At 40.1% G+C, this 18875-nt stretch overlaps 2 protein-coding genes across 3 annotated transcripts; one reads left to right on the forward strand and one right to left on the reverse strand.

Moving 5' to 3' along the window:
- Positions 1 to 93: 93 nt before the first annotated feature.
- On the reverse strand, positions 94 to 9887 carry fbxo43 (F-box protein 43). Of its 2 annotated transcripts, XM_033325607.1 has the most exons (8): positions 9760 to 9787; positions 6542 to 6602; positions 6380 to 6462; positions 2588 to 3391; positions 1687 to 2424; positions 1340 to 1442; positions 982 to 1176; positions 94 to 719 (listed from the first exon to the last, which is right to left on the reverse strand). In XM_033325607.1, exons 4-8 carry the CDS (start codon positions 3382 to 3384, stop codon positions 471 to 473), a joined length of 2082 nt encoding a protein of 693 aa, XP_033181498.1. In that variant the 5' UTR covers positions 3385 to 3391; positions 6380 to 6462; positions 6542 to 6602; positions 9760 to 9787; the 3' UTR covers positions 94 to 470. The 2 variants fall into 2 exon arrangements, with proteins under 2 accessions (XP_033181498.1, XP_026149330.1); XM_026293545.2 differs by lacking the exon at positions 6380 to 6462 and having other exon boundaries at positions 6505 to 6602; positions 9760 to 9887.
- On the forward strand, positions 5667 to 17472 carry LOC113122303 (sperm-associated antigen 1-like). Its single transcript, XM_026293543.1, has 19 exons — positions 5667 to 5693; positions 6383 to 6530; positions 7001 to 7160; positions 7268 to 7390; positions 7467 to 7537; positions 7722 to 7828; positions 7943 to 8048; positions 8231 to 8361; positions 8484 to 8590; positions 8976 to 9108; positions 9831 to 10286; positions 12258 to 12357; positions 12762 to 12914; positions 13418 to 13575; positions 14099 to 14240; positions 14931 to 15057; positions 15193 to 15351; positions 16064 to 16387; positions 16549 to 17472. The coding sequence occupies exons 1-19, from the start codon at positions 5684 to 5686 to the stop codon at positions 16675 to 16677; spliced, it is 2844 nt and encodes a 947-aa protein (XP_026149328.1). The 5' UTR covers positions 5667 to 5683; the 3' UTR covers positions 16678 to 17472.
- Positions 17473 to 18875: the final 1403 nt, after the last annotated feature.

Below are 18875 nucleotides of genomic sequence, written 5' to 3' on the forward strand. Positions count from 1 at the left end.
GTAACTGTGCCACTAGATGGAGCCAAACACTGAAAAAATTTGTATGACTACAGTGGAGACCCTCAAAATGAGACAGTGACAAGTCTAAAAAAAAAAAAAAAATCTAATTTATTTTAAAACTTATCTGAAAACACATTAGTAAAAGTTGAAAATATCAAAAGAATTTCAAAACCATTCAGTACAGATCAGCAATGCATATAGAGAAGTTCAACAGCAAAATGTAATCAAACTGCTGATGCTCCTTCCTTCACATTCATAATTAAAAACACAAATAACAATTGTGTTAAAAAAAAAAGAAAATACAGTACATAGACAGGCACAAAGACAAATTGATGAGTACAGAAGTTGCTATCATGTACTGGCTACACATCAGTTTGCTTGCTGCCAAGCATTGTTTTCACCATTTGGAAGAGAAAAAAAAAATGCTAAAGTGTCTTCGGCATAGTAAGGAGTAATACAGCTCACTCCAATCATAGTCTCCTAACATTTCGCTTGCTTTGAGCACTTCCTGGAAGAATGATGTCCTTTTTACGACGGCCTACAGACTGGCTGCCACACTCTCTAGAGCCATGAAAAGCACACAAGCATGCTGTGCAAAACTGGAAACCACAGTTATCTCTACTGCACACACCTTCCCCTTTCACTGAGTGACACCTTGCAGGATGCTGACACCGAGGGCAAGGCTTGAGGCACTCATCATTGAAGAGGGTTTTGGCAACCTGAAAGGGGGGGGGGGGGGAAGTTAGATGGACTGACTGTAAATGTCTTCTCACCTTCAGAAGGCAGTGTGGAAAGCCCATTGACATTTTTAAAGTATTACTTAACATATGGAAATAGCATTTGGACAGTTATACATTCTGTTCATCAGGCTCTGAGCTTCAGTACATTCAATGTGAAATAAAATAATAAAGAGTAAATTATAGTGTCATGTCTCAGTTTTGAGTAGGTTTACTATTATTATATTAACATAACGAAACTCACTTCTAGAAATTCATCCCGTTTGCTCTTGATGCCCGAATGTGAGGCACTGTGCTGTAATTGGGTTAAAGTGCTATTTTCTGATTTTGGGGTGCAATAGCTGGAGGTCCTGGACTGAGCCTGAACCGTCTTAAGGGCCGACCTCTTAAGCAAACTCAGTCTGGTGTCCGCATCAGGCACATGGGCAGCACCACCAAGCTGTAAGTTCACAGTAGAAAGTAGGAGGTTTATTTCTGCTGTGATACATGAGATGATAGAGAATATACCTCCTTGAGGTACAACATTAGGCACAATGTCCGATATAACACCGGTACACAGTGAGTTTTGGCCAGCCAACAGTGACCAATACGACATTCCCTACCTCAAGAGTAGCCTCCATTTCACTCAGGTGGCTTCTTCTCCTGAAGCTAGTTTGCTTGTCCTGCTGAATAATTTCATTCCAGCTTTTGCACACCTGACCACACCTGTCAAAACACATATTCAGGGAAATATTTTTAACTCTCACTGCACCAGTATTAAACAAGCTGTGTCCTTAATTAGTGCTTCCATTAATTTATTTAAAAAAAAAAATCTGACTAATAAGTTATAAGAAAAAAGATGTTAGTTTTTTTTTTTTTTAACTGTGGAAGGAGCTACTTGACCTTTGGGAAGTGTAAGGTGGACTGAATAACATAAATTATGATTTTGCTTTGTATAGCAACTCCTCACCTGTGAATACTCTCAGGGGTCAGATGATTAAATATGACAGCTAGAATGTGCCTGAGGTCCCTCTTCTTAAGCTCTGTGAGTATGTCCACCTTCCCTATACCCATCTTCCTGCCGATCAGTCCTGCCAATGGCATAGTGGTCCTGAATGTCACCGGAGTCTTTGCCAGTGCTGCTGTGTACTTCAGCTGTTCTTTCCAGCTTGGGCTTTGGCCAATAAACATCTGGGCTCGCTGCTGGCACATAGCATGAACCAGCTGCAAAGCTGGGGTCAGTGAGAGATTAACTGGGGTTGTCCTCAGTGGAGTGACATTTGGATTAGTAGGAGCTGTGCTAAAAGATGCTGTGCTTTCTGGCTTGGCTATGGTCTCTCTCAGAGGTGTAGCATAGTCTTGGTTTGCAGAGGCCACACCATCAGAGGTGGTGCCATTACCACTTTTAGCAGAAAGGAAACTGCAAGGGGTGGTAATGTCAGCAAAAACATCCTTATATTGGCTCTGATCAGCATGTTCATGTTTTCTATCCACTAGGTCATCTTCAGACTGAGAGCCCCCTTCTTTAAGTGTAGAAAGCCTGTTCTGACGCTGCAAACGGGAGCGCCGCTTTGTTTCTGCCCCATTTGGGGTTTCACATTTTTTTCTAGAGGCAGACAGCAGCAGCTCCTGAAATGAACCATCATGGTCCACTGAGGAATCTTGAGATTTATCAAGGGAACTGAAACCACTGTCTTCACACGCAGACCTGTTGCAGAGTTAGAGGGGAATTATTATAGGCACGTTTTCTTTTTAGTCTTTATATTATACTAAAGATCATTTTTGTTAATTGTTGAAGTATATAGCTGACAACATTTTGAAAGCCAAATGCTTAAAAAAAAAAACAAACGAAAAAAAAAAAAAACACATACCTGATATATGTGGGTGTATGGGTGGATGATGGTGTGTAGGAAATGCTTAAGGTCTCATGTAGGTTATTTGTCACACTAGTGACTGGTGACTGATTTTCTTCATTTGATGATGCAGGCAGTAATTCACTAAAGCATGGTGTCCCAATACTACTTTGATCAGAGGAACAAAAACTCTCACTAAAATCAGCATCTGAGAGTGAAATGCTCTCAAAATTAGAAGGGTGACCAGCGTTGAGTTTACCATCTTCAAGAGTAGAGGTCCTGACCTGTGAGAAAAGGAGACGACGTTTCCTACCAGATAATGGCACATCCTGCTCCAGTTTTAAAGTGCTTGATGCCAAAGCCTCCATCACACTGTCTAGAGAGTCAAATGAAGCACTGAGCCAATGTTCAGACCTGGTACTGATAGAGGAGTCAGCCTTTCTGGTGCATGGTGATCTAACATTGTCAGTTTTGACATCTGTGGAAGGTTTGCCCAACAAAAGTCTGTGTCGTAATGGGGCATCTCTTTTATATACTTTAGGAGTTTCACACCAACTGACTGCTGGTGGCCGATGTACCCCGCGGGAGTCTTTTTCCAAAAAGGCGACTGGTTCTCTTGTTCTCTCTTTTGGTGTGACAGAAAGCCTGAGGTTTTCTTTAGGTGTTTCGTTGTATTCTGCAGGAGTGGAGTCAACACCATTGAAGTGCCGTGGACTGTGGAACACACCTGAGTATCCACTGTCAGAGCAGTCCTCAAAGCACTGCTGGCCTTTGCAGCTCTCAAGGTAGATGTTTGACTCAGGCGTGCACTGCATTTTCCTCCTGAGTTCAAACTATGGCCCAAAAACAGAATTCACAGAGAAGTCAGGAGGGTGCCAAGTGACCTGCAGACAACAAAAAAACAGCACATATTCCAAGGTAAATGAGCAAGATGGCATTAAAGAAACTAGGATAGCATTAAGTGTGCCTGACTGGTGACTAAAGACTAAAGTGTTACGGTCAAACCAGACTCAGGTACACCAAGTACAAATATGACAGAACAAAGCTAAGCTATCTTAAATACCACCTGTGCTTGCAAAGTCTTATTGCCCAAGATATGCTCTTCATTTTTTCTCTTTATTATTAGTGTGAATGCTGATTCAGAATTCACACTATCCTGTGTCTTTATCATTTTTCTTTTTATTATTCCGCCGTTTTTTTTCGGTCACTAAATCTTTCTGCATACTTTGTGCTAGAAAGACCGTTCACATATCAAAATATTCTGCTTTTTAAAGGACACTTCTGCTTGCATTCAACTTTTTGATATCTTTTATATTTTTTAAGATATTCAGCTTTTTTCAAATTTTTTGTCCCATTGAAATGAATGGAGAGAATGTTCCCTCTTTAACTGTGTCAGCATACTTTCAGCTAGAAACACTATTCGATCTTTAAACAGGTCAGAAGGCTTTCATCTATTAGTATTGTATTCAGCTTTTTGATATCTGTTGTGGTTTTTGATTAATCAAAATCTAGTATAATGCCCCATGAGTCTCTTGCAGCACTTAGTCCTTTCAAAATGAAAACCTTTTTATAGCATTTTCTCAAAAAAAAAAAAAAAAAAAAAAACCTGAAACAGTAACATGATCTGAAAATGGACATAACAGCTCCAGGCACCAACTGAGGCCATTTTTAATGTCAGCCATGGTGTCTGATCCCAAGACATGGTCAGACTTTCACAATAAAAGTCTACAGTTATTTATAGGAAGATGTTACATTTTTGTAAAGTATAAAGAATATTCAAAATGAAGTCCAGATTCTAAAATAAAAGCCCTGAAAGCCCCCTTACTACAGTTCATAGTTCTTGAATATTCCAACTGCATCAGGCAATTCAAAACATGCTTCAGCTGTTTAGTAGCCAGCGACGCAGTTTGCCTCAAGCTTTTTGCAGTGGTCAGCAATCCCAACGCAATTTCTTCAGAAATTGCATCGTCTAGTTTCTAATGAGGTGCTTTTATTTTGGACTCACCAAGCAGAGCACCAATTATTACAAAAAAGAAAAAAATTTTTGTTAATGCTTGAAGTATATAGCGCACACACACCTACGCTATCTACACTTGAGTAGTAGATGTTGTGGTAGATGGTAGGGTAATGTTTTTGAAATAATTAGTGCTCTGCTGTGAGTGAATCCAAAACAAAAGCACCTCCTTCAAAATAAGACCTTCCAAACACAGGCGGGATTTATGATAGTTTCTCAATTGCAAGTTGAATGACACAAAGTGTCAAAGAAAATCAGCTGGTTCAACAACAACCAATCTCAGATGTTCCAGGGGCGTTGCTATGCAAGAGCGCGTTGTCCATTTAAATCCCCGCTCTGCGTGCTCTCCATGCCGCTATAAAGTCAGCTGTAGCCGCCCAGAGGAACACCCGAGCCAATCGGGTGTACCCCAGAGGACCCCAGGGATTCATGTGTATTAAGAATATTTTATTCGCAGTTACATTAATTTACCGCAGGGCAAAGCAGCTAGCTTGCAGACTAATTAGTTAGCAATTGAGCTTGATAAGTGTACCCCATGTCAAAAAACTATAACGTAGAAAGTGATATTATTATTAAAACGCATATAAAGATAGATCCAGAACATAAACAACTTCTTCTTCTTCTTTCGGCTGCTCCCTTTAGGTACCATCAGCTCATGTACACATTTTCTCTCACACAGACCCTTCTATAAGAGCCATTACTTTAATTTATGGTGGTTAATCTTAATTTATAAACAGAGATACACTCCGTAATGCGTTATGCTAACGTACATTCAACATGCTATTACCGCTAATGTTAGTCTCCTGCCCACCTTGGTAGTGGCCTAATGTTAGTTAGTTATTCATAAACCGCCAAAAAACGAAATAATACTGAGCTTTACACACGTAAATAGAAAACATACCAACTAGTGCAAAGACCGTAGAACCAGACCCAGTTGTAGACCTCCGCTTGCACCCCTGGTCGTCGTGTCTGTTTGCTAAAGACTCCCTACACAGACAACGACCAGCCACGTTTTCAAATTTGGAGCCCACGGCTGAGGGCGTCACGTGTTTCCGATTTGGTTTGTGGTTACCATAGCAACACACATCGCGTCGGACCGAATGGCTGCAGGTGACGTTATTTCTTTAAACTTAACAAGTTTTTAGTAGAAAATGATGCTAACGAGGCGAATATATACCTCACGTTTTATCATAACGCTGCTAAATTAACAGTAGGCCAGAATTAGATAAAAACTAACACTGTCCTAATACGTTTTAATTGTTTAAGATGACGTTAGTTAGATAATGCTGAGTTAGCTAGCGTTAGCTCCGTTTTTTCACTTTTCGCTTTGCCAAGTAGCTAGCTAGTTAGCTAAACTCAGAAACAGCTAACTATACTCAAACTAAAATAGACTAGATTGTTTTTATTCGTAGCCGGGACAAACAACTCGTTTGGTTTAGGTGATAGTCAAAACTCAAATATAACGTTAACTGGATCGTTTTTATGTGTAGTCGATGATTATTATATAATTATTATATGATAATATGGTTGAGAGTTATTCATAAATTACTTCTTTAACTAATGCTATATTATATGTGGAGAAATACAAGCATTTATAAATGATATTTAGGCTAATTAACAGCAGGTGACAAGTTTAGGCACTGTCTAGAGGCCTGTCAAACAGTTAAGAGCCTTTCTAATGGTAAAATCAAAAGGTTAAATTTGAAAAGGTTATAGCTAACTACACCTTTTAGAGCTACCAGGTGTGATACTGATAGAACAACACTGTGACATATTAAATAACCTGAAATTCTTACCAGGCATGAGTGCAGATGCAGTTTTCTCTCTTCAAAACCAGTCCACCAGCATTACCTCCAGGGGGAAGGTCCCTGTGGAGCACCTGGATTATGATTACATTGAAAAATGCAAAGATGTAAAATACCTGGAGAAGATCTTGAAAGTACTGAGGTAAAACCCACATTCCCAAGGTTAAGGTGTGAAGTCCACGTATCATCAGTGCATTCATTGACTTCATTAAATCTGAGGAAAAACATGGAAAGTGGGTCATGATTTTGTTAGCTATGTGTGTTCTTGATTTTTGTCTAAAACGGGAAAATCTGAGAAATGAAAATGGGTGAAGGGATGATACACCATAGAATGAGGCAGAACTGATTTTACGTTTGAATAATCAGATCAAATACTTTCAAAGATCCCCTTTGTATTGTTGGTGATCTCCATTGAGATAATTCGATGAAGTTTGTGTTGTCGTCATGTGAAAATGCATATGCAATATAGAAAATATATTCTATGCTACCTGTAACCAATTACATCAGGATAATAGAGCACATCAAAATTCAATACAGTCTGGAAAACCTTACTGAAAATATTGCTAAGAATTTGAGGTTTAAAAGAACTTTGTGTTTTTACTTTGTGCAAAGGTCTGGTGAAGAGGGCATTTACCCTCATCTAATCCAGTTTTGTGAGAGTCATTTGGAGAAACTGTACCCTAAAAGTCACACTCTCAGGAAAGAAAACTGTGTAGCCACAGCGGCCAGCCTTTCTAAAGATGAGTGGAGCCAAATTGTTGATGAGTTAAAGGTATGTTGTACATTGTAGTGTTTTATAGATTCAGCTTACTTCTCTTTCTAGTCACACACACTTTCTAGTCACACACACTGTAATATTTACTGCCTTGTGCATTACAGACATGGCAAGAAGAAACCAAAAAGGCTGAAACTTCACTAAGACAGCAGTCAGATTTTGATGATCTAGTTGATAAAGATATCCCACCTATACGAGGCTCTAATTGCTCTGTTCCACTCAGTCAGGTAAAAAATGTCTCCAATGCTGTACACAATATGTATGTATACAAGTAAAAAAAAGTAACATTAAATGTTATGGCAGACTTCACATTCGAAAGAAAAGAGGAATTCTTCAAAACACCCCCTCCCACGGGATTATAGAGAATGGGACAAGTGAGTCATGTTTCTACATTTGTCTACTATATTCAGAAGAAAGAGTCCACTGTTTAGAGTAGCTGAAGCCACTTATACTTGGCTAAGACCTTAGGTGATTCATGGTTAAAATGTTTAAGCTGTTCTAGAGAATCATTTTGCAGAAGATAATCTCTTACCCAAATATATTTCACTCATTTTTCAGATTTGATGTGGAAAAGGAATGTGAAAAAACTGATGGGAATGTGGTCAAAAAATCTCCACCAGCCACCGTAAACACAGGACAAATCAAGACAAAAGTGGATGCCACATGTAATATATTATGTATAGAATCTCATATTAATTTTATGGGCATTGCAAAGTGTTGTGTATACAGTACTTAGGTTGTTTGGGTGTGAAATATGTGGGCTTTTACAATACATCCAGTGCTGCGACAACAGGAGAAGCTCCTCCTGGCAAATCGTGAAAAGGTCAAAGGCAATGAAGCTTTCAGAGCAAGCGATTATGAGGAGGCAATTGCATACTATTCCAGGTAAGCTTCTTAGAATTACTCATTTTTTACAGAAATATTTAAAAAATATTTTGTTTTCTTGAAGGGATATATGATTATATCTGACATTTAATTGGACTGCTGTCTTTTTAATGTACATCCGACTGCTTGTCCATCAACTTATTATAAAGAAAGATCTGTTTTATTTTTGTCTTCTATTGTAGGAGCCTTTCCATTATTCCAACTGTGGCTGCGTACAACAACAGAGCCCAGGCAGAGATCAATCTCAAGCACTGGCACAATGCCATGAGAGACTGCCAAAGTGTGCTGAAGCTGGAACCAGGCAATATGAAAGGTGCTTTCCTTTTTGTAGAACATACTGTTGTACTAGAGTACAATACTTTCAAACAGACTTTACATTCTTTAGGTATAACTTAGAACACAGTTTCATTAGTGTTTGTACCTTATTACCATCAGCCCTCTTTCGTCGTGCCACTGTACACAAGTACATGGGCAACTTCCAGCTGGCTGCTGAAGACTTGAGGGTGGTGCTTATGGAAGAGCCGCAGAATGCTGCAGCCACAGTATGTGACAAAAGCACTGAGGCATGGTGATTACATGGCAGTAGCCCGTTTGTCCACTAGGTGTCAGTGTGTTTGTGTGTGATCAGGGAATTTGAAAACATATTGCAGCTGCTGCAAGAAATCAATCATATCATATGTAGTTTAGCATTGATGTAAACAAAGAGTAAAGGTTTTAATCCTGTGTTAGAGGAGGTCAGAAGCTCAGGATGTGATTTATTTTCTCACCACCTTGGAGGACAATATATGTTTAATTATATAAGGATTTTTAATGTTGGTGAATGGAATAGATTTTCCTTTTATCTTGACACACAGACTTTACAAAAAACTCAATAGGATATGGATGATTGTTACCATTTTTAATGTGCTCTTATTATTTGTGATTTAGCAACTTCTGTCTGATATAGAGAAGCTAAAGAAATGTCAACCACATCATCAAAACAAAGGTAAAAAAATCTTCATCCAAGAAGTAGAAGAGGAAGATGACAACCCTAACAATGAGCCAAAAGCAGAACTGACTGGTAGGATTTTTAGAGTGCCCTCCATAATCAATATCTCTGTCCTTGATTTACACATAGGCAGACACTATAAACAAGCCAGTGGCCATTCATAATCCCCATAAACCATTCAGAAATCTATTTCTATTCATTTAAATTAGGGTATGCCTATCTTATTTTAAAGATAGACAGATCAACTTAACAGTATTATTCCCCTAGTTAAAAACTTGGCATTTCAATTTAAATCTATGAATACTATCTTCTTCAAAACTACAAGTTGTCAGTATTTTTTAACAATAACTAATCTGTCATTTTTAGACCCTCTGTAGTATGTTCATATATTTGTGCTTAGTTTACCCTTCATTGTAGTTGCTTTGTACAGGATTTACCCTTTAAAGTCACTCACAATTTTTAGAAAACATTTAAGGAGGCTTTTATCATTTCTGGTAGTAGTGAATTAGTCATTTTCATTTTCTGTGCAGCGTGCTATAGATAGAGGAAACTCCCCTTGTCCTACTGGATAATGTGACACACTGTGTGTGCATGTGTGGTCTGCCCTACCCCCAACCATTGCTTTCGTAATTCACTTTTGTGAGTGGCTGCTTCCTGGAACTCCCTCTTTGAAGTAGTGTGTCATGTGTGTACAACCCACCCCCCTGTGATGTAACTGCTCACTTCTTCCGCTGGGTGTGCCCTCCGTTCGCTCTGTCTACCTCTCTCTCTCCCTCCCTTCCTTTCCCTTCTAGTTTGTCCGGTTGAACCTAGCCAGCCTGTGGGAGGGGAGGAGACCTCAGCTGCTCCTGCGGAAAGAGGAGACATGGGTAACGCTCAAAAAAAGCCCCAAAGCAGAGGGGACGGGGGTCCTCACAGTGAGTCCAATAACTCCCACCATGGGCATTGGAGGAGCAAAGGAGGCAGTGCCGACAAGTACAAAGCCACACAGGAGTCTAAGGAAAAGGTAACCAACGGAACGAACAAGAGGAGCTCTACAGCTTCAGTCCAAGCTGATCAGAGCAGCAGCAGTAAGGGAACTCTGGTTGGAGGAACTGCAGTGGAAACTGTCAACCTTGATGCCCCATGTGGAGCTCTACCCCCACCCTTGGCCCGGCTAAAAAATGAAGGAAACCTGCTGTTTAAAAATGGACAATTCTCCGATGCACTGGAGAAATACTCACAAGCCATTCAAGGCTATACAGATTCAGGTAGGACTGTAGAGTGCTCACAGTTAAGACTCTTCCTGTTATTATAGTCTGAGGTGGCTTTTAATTCAGTCACATACTGTATAAGAATTTGGTTGATATATGCATGATGATTGTCTGCCTCCATGTGAGTAAACAGGTAACATTTATAGTGGCGTCAATGTGTGTTTAACATGCCGTGACAAGAAACAAACAGCATAATTTAATGATTCACCACCAGTCTCACCCACTTGAAGAAATATTTTTCCTGTAACCAGCCAATGCAATTGTAAACCAAAGGTCATGACCTTGCTAGTGCTTCCATTTATTTTTTCACACTGCAGGATTTTACAATATAAAAAATATTAATTGTTAAATTGAACGACAAAAATCATGGCTACCATCAACAGTCCTTTTTAGTGTACATACAATCTTAAGTCTTAAAAGATTTCATAAGAGATGTACAAGAGGTGAACTGGTGTAGTCAGTGGCTTTGTCCCCTAATGTATAGGGACAGTGTTTTTGTTTTAGCCTCACCCTGGCGCTAAGCCTCTCAGCTTAGGTCTGTCCAGGTCACATGATCACTAACCTCTCACTGTGAAATTGAATCTCAGGGAACTGCAGCTATAATTCTTACAGAGAGGTAGCAGTTCGTGGGGGGAAAGAAGCTGCTGCTTGTCAGGCTCACCCACCATCAAACATACTTTCTCTTTCAGTGGACTGCTGTAATTATTCACTACCCACTGTGCTCACGGATGTGAAAATGATGTGATGTCGACATCATTCAAGGACCATGCAGACTGCAGCTCAGAACAAAGATGAAAATGCACTCTATTAACCCCATTAAATCACTTAAACATGCAGCATGTCAGCAGACTGTCAAAGAGGCACACTTCAAAAACAAAATGAAAGAGAAACGTGATATTGACATGTCAGCTATCATTTTTGTAGTTTCAAAATCATTTTTGTTAATATACAGATTGTCTTAGTTTATAGCAAACATACTGTATATGATCTACTGTCACACTTACCTAAAAATGTGAACAGTTGCTGAGACGTCATCATCACTGCCCCCACTGTGTCATCACCCATAATCTGATTTCCTCTGATGAGGTGGCATGTTAAGCTGCCTCTCTTTAGCGTAGCAGAAAAGTGTTGCTCTGTCTGTAATACACAGTACAGGTCTATCTGATCTGCATGTTTCAGTAATAATAATCAAACAGTAAATTCCTGTAAGGCAAGTGGAGAAGAAAAACAAATACAAGATGAGAGCAAGTTTAATGCCAACATTCAGAAGATAATGTCCAACAATTTGTTTGACAAGTCCTCGTCTGCCTTATATTTTTCAACTTGTCAGCCCTGGAACCAGGCGTAAACTACCGTCCAGCAGCTTCAGCACTTCGTGCTGCTCTTGAAAGAGTAGGCCTTTAGTTTAATGTATGTGGCGTCTAGACTCTTACCTCAGGTTTCAAGTTCAATGGAAAAGTTACAAGGAAAACAAACAAGAAAATTGGTGAGCACATGAATACACAGATTTGTTGCATCTGTAAATGTTTGTGTGAATGCAGCTTTTGGATTAGTGTGGTACCACTGAGGGCTTTTGAAAGTCAGACTTCCAATGCAAAAACAAATTTTTATTTATAGAAACCCATCATTGCAACATACCACCATACATGGCAATAAAGGTGTGTGTGACTAGATACTGGCAATACAACAGACACCAACCTTTAAATCAAAATCCCTGTTCTTTTCTAGCAGTACTTCCATGTTTCCTCGGTCCTTCTCCGTCAGGTCAGAACACATTAAACTGTCCAATTCAGCCTGTAACCAGTGAATGATTCATACTCTATACAGACAAAAGATTTTTGAAAGCCTATTTGAATACATGCCACCTTTACAGCCAGTTTCAGTGGGATTTCACATTACTATTTATCTGTGAAACAAGTTTCCAAAGTGTTTACATTTATATGTTGATATTTGTTTCTTTTTGTGCAGCCATTGATAGTCCAGAGGATCTCTGTATTCTCTATTCCAATAGAGCAGCTTGTTACCTGAAAGATGGCAACTGTCAAGACTGCATCCAGGACTGCACAAGGTGAACTCATACATTTAGATGAGTAAAGAAGTAATGTTTGCTCTGGGTGTCAGTGCAATGTTCACAGTTTACACCAGGTCTTATCTTGAAAATCCAACATTCCTCAGTAGCCTATTGCTGATGTTTTATGAAGATATTTCCACTGGGGTGTCTTATACAACATTTCAGTTAATCTCTTTAGAAGAGGTTTCAAAATTAGAAACTAAGGAATGTATGTTTACATTTAACTTCTAGGGCAGCACAGGACATTTAGGTAACAGTTTACATGCAACAACAGGTTCACTTAAAATCATGTGTAATGATTCTACATGTAGTGACAACACTCTGCAAGACTAGCATCTAGAGCAGGGGCCGCAGACTTGATCCTATGCTCCTGTCTCATCTCATCTATTTATACCAACCAGTGCACTTGAACTGCAGTCATTCTCTCTCAAACCCCTCCTGCGCCGGGCCATGGCTTACGAGTCCCTGGAGCGCTACAGAAAGGCCTACGTGGATTACAAGACCGTCCTGCAGATAGACATTAGTGTGCAGGCAGCACACGACAGCGTCAACAGGTATTAGCCTTCCCCTCTTAACTGAGCTGAGAGATGTCAAAGTGCAGGGAAATGTGAGAACTAAAACACACATATGACAGAAAGAATGTTAATTGACAATACAAAGCCAGCATTTGAGTGACTTTTACAGTGCCCATGTTGGTTATTCCAGTGATCATGAATACCCTTCTAAATTAAAACAAGTCAAATGGACAAGCACACAGTCTAATTAGTGACTAACGCATTTAGAAGCTGGTCAAAAGCAGTTCCAGCTAGAGGCTAATTAAGGCTCTCTGATTGCATGTTCGGTCACTGTTACGCAATACAGAAACTCACCTTGATGCTTTGTGCTCAGGAGAGCCAGAGTCATCTGTTGGTGCTAATGCTGTACACTTTTATTAGCTTCTTTCTGTCAGTCTTTGGAATATCTTTCCAGTGAGGGCCATGAATGGTATATTCCACTTGTACTTAATGTATGTTCATGTGTAAGATCCACATATCAGCTGATGTGTGCCCTCTTCCAGGATCACCCGGCTGCTGATTGAGCAGGACGGTCCAGAGTGGAGAGAGAAACTTCCGGAGATTCCCCTGGTGCCTCTGTCAGCTCAGCAGCACCCCAGAGAGGAGCCACCCACTGCAGAGGTTCTTCAAGCCAGAGCAGAGAAGGTTGCCAGGGATGCAGGTTTGTGTGAAAAAAGAAAAAAAAAAAAATTCCTAAATACATAGAAACATGGGGTTCATACTTGTGTGAAGTTTGGCACAAAATGTTCTTTTTGCAATAAATTCAAGTCACAAGCTGACAGTGGTCTGAGAATCTCATGTAAATGTGTTACCTTGATACATTCAAATTTCACTGACCACACGGTTTCTCCACTCCCTGTTTTAAACTGCGGTGGAAGAACAGACCTGCCGCCACAGTGTTTCTCCCAGAAGACTCTGCAGCAGATTGATTAGCCTTTAGTTCACACTGTAACTGATTGCTGACTTAACTGTCATGTCTCACATCCAGCAAGCACAGCATTAAATTCAAGGGTTCAAAACCCCAAGTACACTAGACTGGCACATTTCCTTATTTTAGAAAAATAAGGGAAGTCGGTTCAGTTCACTTGCATTGCAAGTGTTAATGTGGATTCATGGTTTCATCAGTTTGACTGGTCTTATAAGTAAGCAGTAAAAAATAGTCACCACTTTACTTTGTCTTCCAGAAAGAAAAGCAGAAGTCCGTTTTACTGCTTTGAAGCAAGAAGGGAATGACTTTGTGAGGATGGGCCAATACCAGGATGCACTGGGAAAGTACAGCGAATGCCTTAAGCTAAAGCCAGAAGAGTGTGCTATCTACACCAACAGGTTAGAGGCCTCAGTCTCAGCTCACAGCGAACACAACCAACAATGCTGTGATCCCTTTCACTTTCAGGTCCTCACTGCTTCATGACAGTCCACACTTCTCATGGTTTATTTCTTCATAAAGGAGAAATGGCAGAAAACACCCAAACAATCAAGAAGCATCAGTCTGCCACTGGTTGTAAATTAGTATGTGCTGTTGGTAAGATCAGAACTCTACATACAGCAGCTGTAATTTTATCTGACACTGAAACAGAAATGCAGAAAGACTCCATTTTCTGCTGCTCCACATCCCGCCTACTGTTTCACAATTGTGGGTGAGTTGATGATGTGGTAGAGAAAACGATGTTGATGAAAAATGTCCTATTGTGTGTTCAGGTTTGCGTATGTTTATTAAGATGTGCTACACAAAGACTTTGTATGTACAGCCACACCAGAGCAAACAGCCAGATGCTACTACTTCACAACTGCAGAGACCCATTAGACTGAAAACACTGACACCACTGTCATGAAGATGATAAAAAAAAACTTAGTTCACACATGCAAAGTTTGTCTCTTGAAAATGATCATTTTCATCCCTTCATCCTTTATTATAAAGTCTGATTCACAGTCACAGCTAAAGATGTCCTTTAGACATGCATTGAATAAGATTAGTTTCTGGTGTGTGTGTTTGTGCGTGTGGGTGTGTATTTACAGAGCACTGTGCTACTTGAAGCTGGACAGGTTTACTGAGGCCAAGCAGGACTGTGATGCAGCACTGAAACTTGAACCAACCAATAAAAAGGCCTTCTACCGACGAGCCCTGGCCAATAAAGGCCTCAAGGTGCACAGACAATGAAGCGAAGGGAATGTGTTCATTTAAAATGCCATTTCATTTATATTTCCCTTTCCCCTGTGCAAAATATTGCATTATAATGGTTTCAGTCATAGAGCTGTGCTTTGTCTTTACATCCAACAGGACTACCTGGCATGCAGCTCTGACCTGCAGGAAGTGCTGCAGCTGGACCCCAACGTGAAGGAGGCTGATAAAGAGCTGGAGGAGGTCACAGTGCTGCTTAGACAGAGTCTGGCCAACACCTCACCAGCCAGACACAGGAGGACTGTCCCCATCACAGAGGTAGAAACACACATACTTTTTTTATTTATGAGTTAACCAGGCTGGAAGACACACCCTGTGCAGTGTTCACTTGGAGAGAGTAAATTGTCTTTTTCCTGTCCTTATAATAAGCATATCCACAACTGTTATTCTTAGCTATACATGGTGGATTTGTTTGTACGGTGTGTGTCAGTGTTTGGGAGGAAAGTGACATAATGAAGGAGGCAGCGTGGCTCAGGCCTGTGAGCTGCGGATGCAGTGGTTTTTCTTTTTCCAGGAAATTCACTCTTTGAGGTCTTACAGTTACAAATATTAGAGCCTATATATTAACAATGAATTCAAGATATCCCCTAACACTGTAGCTCATTGTTCTGCTTCCTATATGCACACAGACATAGGCTGTCACATCACACTTATCAATCCCCACATAGTAATTAGTAAACAAGCCAGTGTGAAATCTACCTGCCCAGCAATAAACAGCAGACATCTTCAGGAGTGATCTACATAGAGAACATCTCACCCTCCATCACTCTAAGCTTTGACTGTTACCTTGTTAAGACATGAGTCAGTTTTGGACCTAAAATCATCTGCTGGATGTATGATTGTGTGTTTGTGAGAGCTTCAAACTGGAGGAAGAGCACCAGCTCTCAAACACTTTCTATGCAAACAGTAACTTCTAGTTTAAATCGTCTCTATCTAATCCTTTATGTTTCTTCTTTAACTTCATCCTCAGATTGAAGGTGATGAAGAAACAACGGTCATTCCTAACTCAGAAAGCAGCTGCACAGGGGAGGACATTACCGTCAACCTCCAGCCGACCAACGCCTATGAGTTTGGCCAGGCTCTGAACGCAGCTCGCTGTAGTGGAAACACAGCGGCCTGTGCTGACCTACTGGCTTCCATAGCCCCTGACCTGCTTCCACAGTACCTGAGCACCCAGCTGGACGGACACACCATCAACTTCATCATGCAGGCGCTGGACTCCCACCTCCTGAAGACAGACCCCAACCTGGTCTACCAGCACCTCAAGTCTCTGCACACTGCAGACAGGTTCTCGGTAAGACAGATTCAAATAAGGTTTTGTGACCCAGAAACACCTGCAATCTGAAAAGACACATTGATGTTTCTTTGTAAATCGCACATAAAAATGTCTTACAGCATTTAAGACAGTCAGCACTACTTGTTTAGTGATATAATATTACCTCAATAATATTATAGGTTGCACTGATGCTGCTGGAGAAGGACGAGCATCGCCATGTGACCCAGCTGTTTGAGCATTTGTCGGCTGTGGAGAGCACAGAATACACTAAGAACGATGTTCAGAACCTAGCCAACAAATACATCTGAAACTCCTGCCCCTGCTCCCTGCTGCATGAGTTGCTACACCTCTACACGTCTTGGACCTATGCAAAACACCGCACCAGAACTGAGTAAACAAAGGCAGGAAGCTTTAGGATGTCCCCAGAGCAATACAGTGGAACTGAGCCACATGCACTCTACCGATCTGTACTGTAAGTGATGATCATATGTTCGAAAGACAAGACAAATAATATATTTTTCTTTCCACAACATTTTGCTATGCAAATTTACTTTTGTACCACCACTAGCCATTTATATAGTACAATAGGCAGACAGTAGGATACTACAGCCAAGTGTTTCCCCCTACAGGCTGTCAGGATAAACGCATGTTCCCTGAACTGTGCTCAGTTAACTTCGGTCCTTGAAACCTGTCAGTCTTTTGATATCAGCATTTGGATAAATGAGCTGCTGTCAGACAACACCAAGATCCAAAATGATATTCTGTGCATGTTCTTGCGGTTGGACAAAGCCATAAGATAAAGTAACTTTAATATTTGTATTATGACCATATGTATGTATAATAGGACTTTGAGGAAGTAATAGGCCTGCGTGACCTCTCACCGCTGCTCTGTGCAGTTTAATGAGTATCTGTGGGACAGATATCTGCTGACAAAGTTGAAGAAAATCCACTTTGAAACCTCTCATGACTCGCATGATGTTTGCTTGTGTTTATTTGACTATGCAATTAGCAGATTGGGTCTTAATGTAAAATGACCCTTAGACTGCAGGCCAGTGCACAGCTGCACATTGATCTTCACAGCAGTTCTGCCATGCAGATGTGTACACATTGGAAAAAAGCAGCAGGTTGATAAGATGTGTATCAATGGTTTCCGATTGGGGATATGGAGGGGTGGGGGGGTAAATTTTTGTGTATATATACAGATTTAAGAGTGTATGCAATTCAGTAACTTTTATCAGATTAAACAGCTTAGGTTTATACATCATAAAACATACATCCCGCCCATTCATTTAACTACATGCATATCAGTTGTTTAAAATGTTTCATTTGCTAATTTAAAGACGTCTTATCTGTTATGTATTTAACTATTGAAAAGCCCAGCCATCAAAAACTAAAGACTGTCTGAACAGACAGGCTGAATTGGGTTTAAATGTTTCATCAGTTGTTCATAAAGGCACTAACTTCAATCCAGGCTGACAAGTTGGCAGGTGATAATTTCACTGTGGTTTTACCATATGTCAGTACACATTCAAAAATGTATACAATACTCTCAAAGTGCTACTCAATAGGTTGGAAAAAATAAAGCTTTTCTTTATGCTTAAAAGAATTATAGGAGTACACTATTAAAGGTGGTATATATTTGAAGTACCTGTATTAACCTGAGAACATTATATACACACACACATTCATAAAGTATTAAAACACCCCTTTTTTCAATTTTGTTTTGTTGCAGCTGATACAATTTTTTAAATTCCACATAATGACAAAGTGAAAACATAATTTTAGGAATGTTTAATCTATTAAAAAAAACTGAAATATCACATCTACTAAGTATTCAAATCTGTTACTCAGTATTTAGTTGAAGCACCTTTGGCAGCAATTACACCCTCAAATCTTTTGGGGTATGACACAACAAGCTTTGCACACCTGGATTGGGGAATTTTCTGCCATTCTTTGCAAATCCTCTCAAGCTTGGTCAGGTTGGATGGGGACTGTTGGTGGACAGCCCTTCTCAGGTCTCTCCAGAGATGTTCTACAGGGTTCAAGTCAGGGCTCTGGCTGGGCCACTCTAGGACATTCATAGAGTGGTCCCTAAGCCACTCCTGTGTTGTCTTGGCTGTGTGCTTAGGGTTGTTGTCATGTTGGAACTGAACATTCAGCCCAGTCTGAGGTCCTGAGTGCTGGGAAACAGGTTTTCATTGAAGATATCTCTCTTTGCTCTATTAAGCTTTCCCTCAACCCTGACCAGTCTCTCAGTCCCTGTATAGATTGAGAAAATAAATGAATATAAACAATTGTAGTATCAGGGTGCAACATGACAAAATTGAAAAAAGTGAATACTTTCTGAATGCACTGTATACATATATATATATATATATTTTTATCTGATATGTATTTTCCATACAGTTTACAGAACAAATATAAAAATACTTTGTGCCATTTTGCACGAATAAATGAGGTTTTGGCACAAGTGTTGAAAAATTAAGGTCAATAAACTGGGGTTTTG

Source organism: Mastacembelus armatus, chromosome 16 (genome assembly GCF_900324485.2).
Source record: "Mastacembelus armatus chromosome 16, fMasArm1.2, whole genome shotgun sequence".
NCBI lineage: Eukaryota > Metazoa > Chordata > Actinopteri > Synbranchiformes > Mastacembelidae > Mastacembelus > Mastacembelus armatus.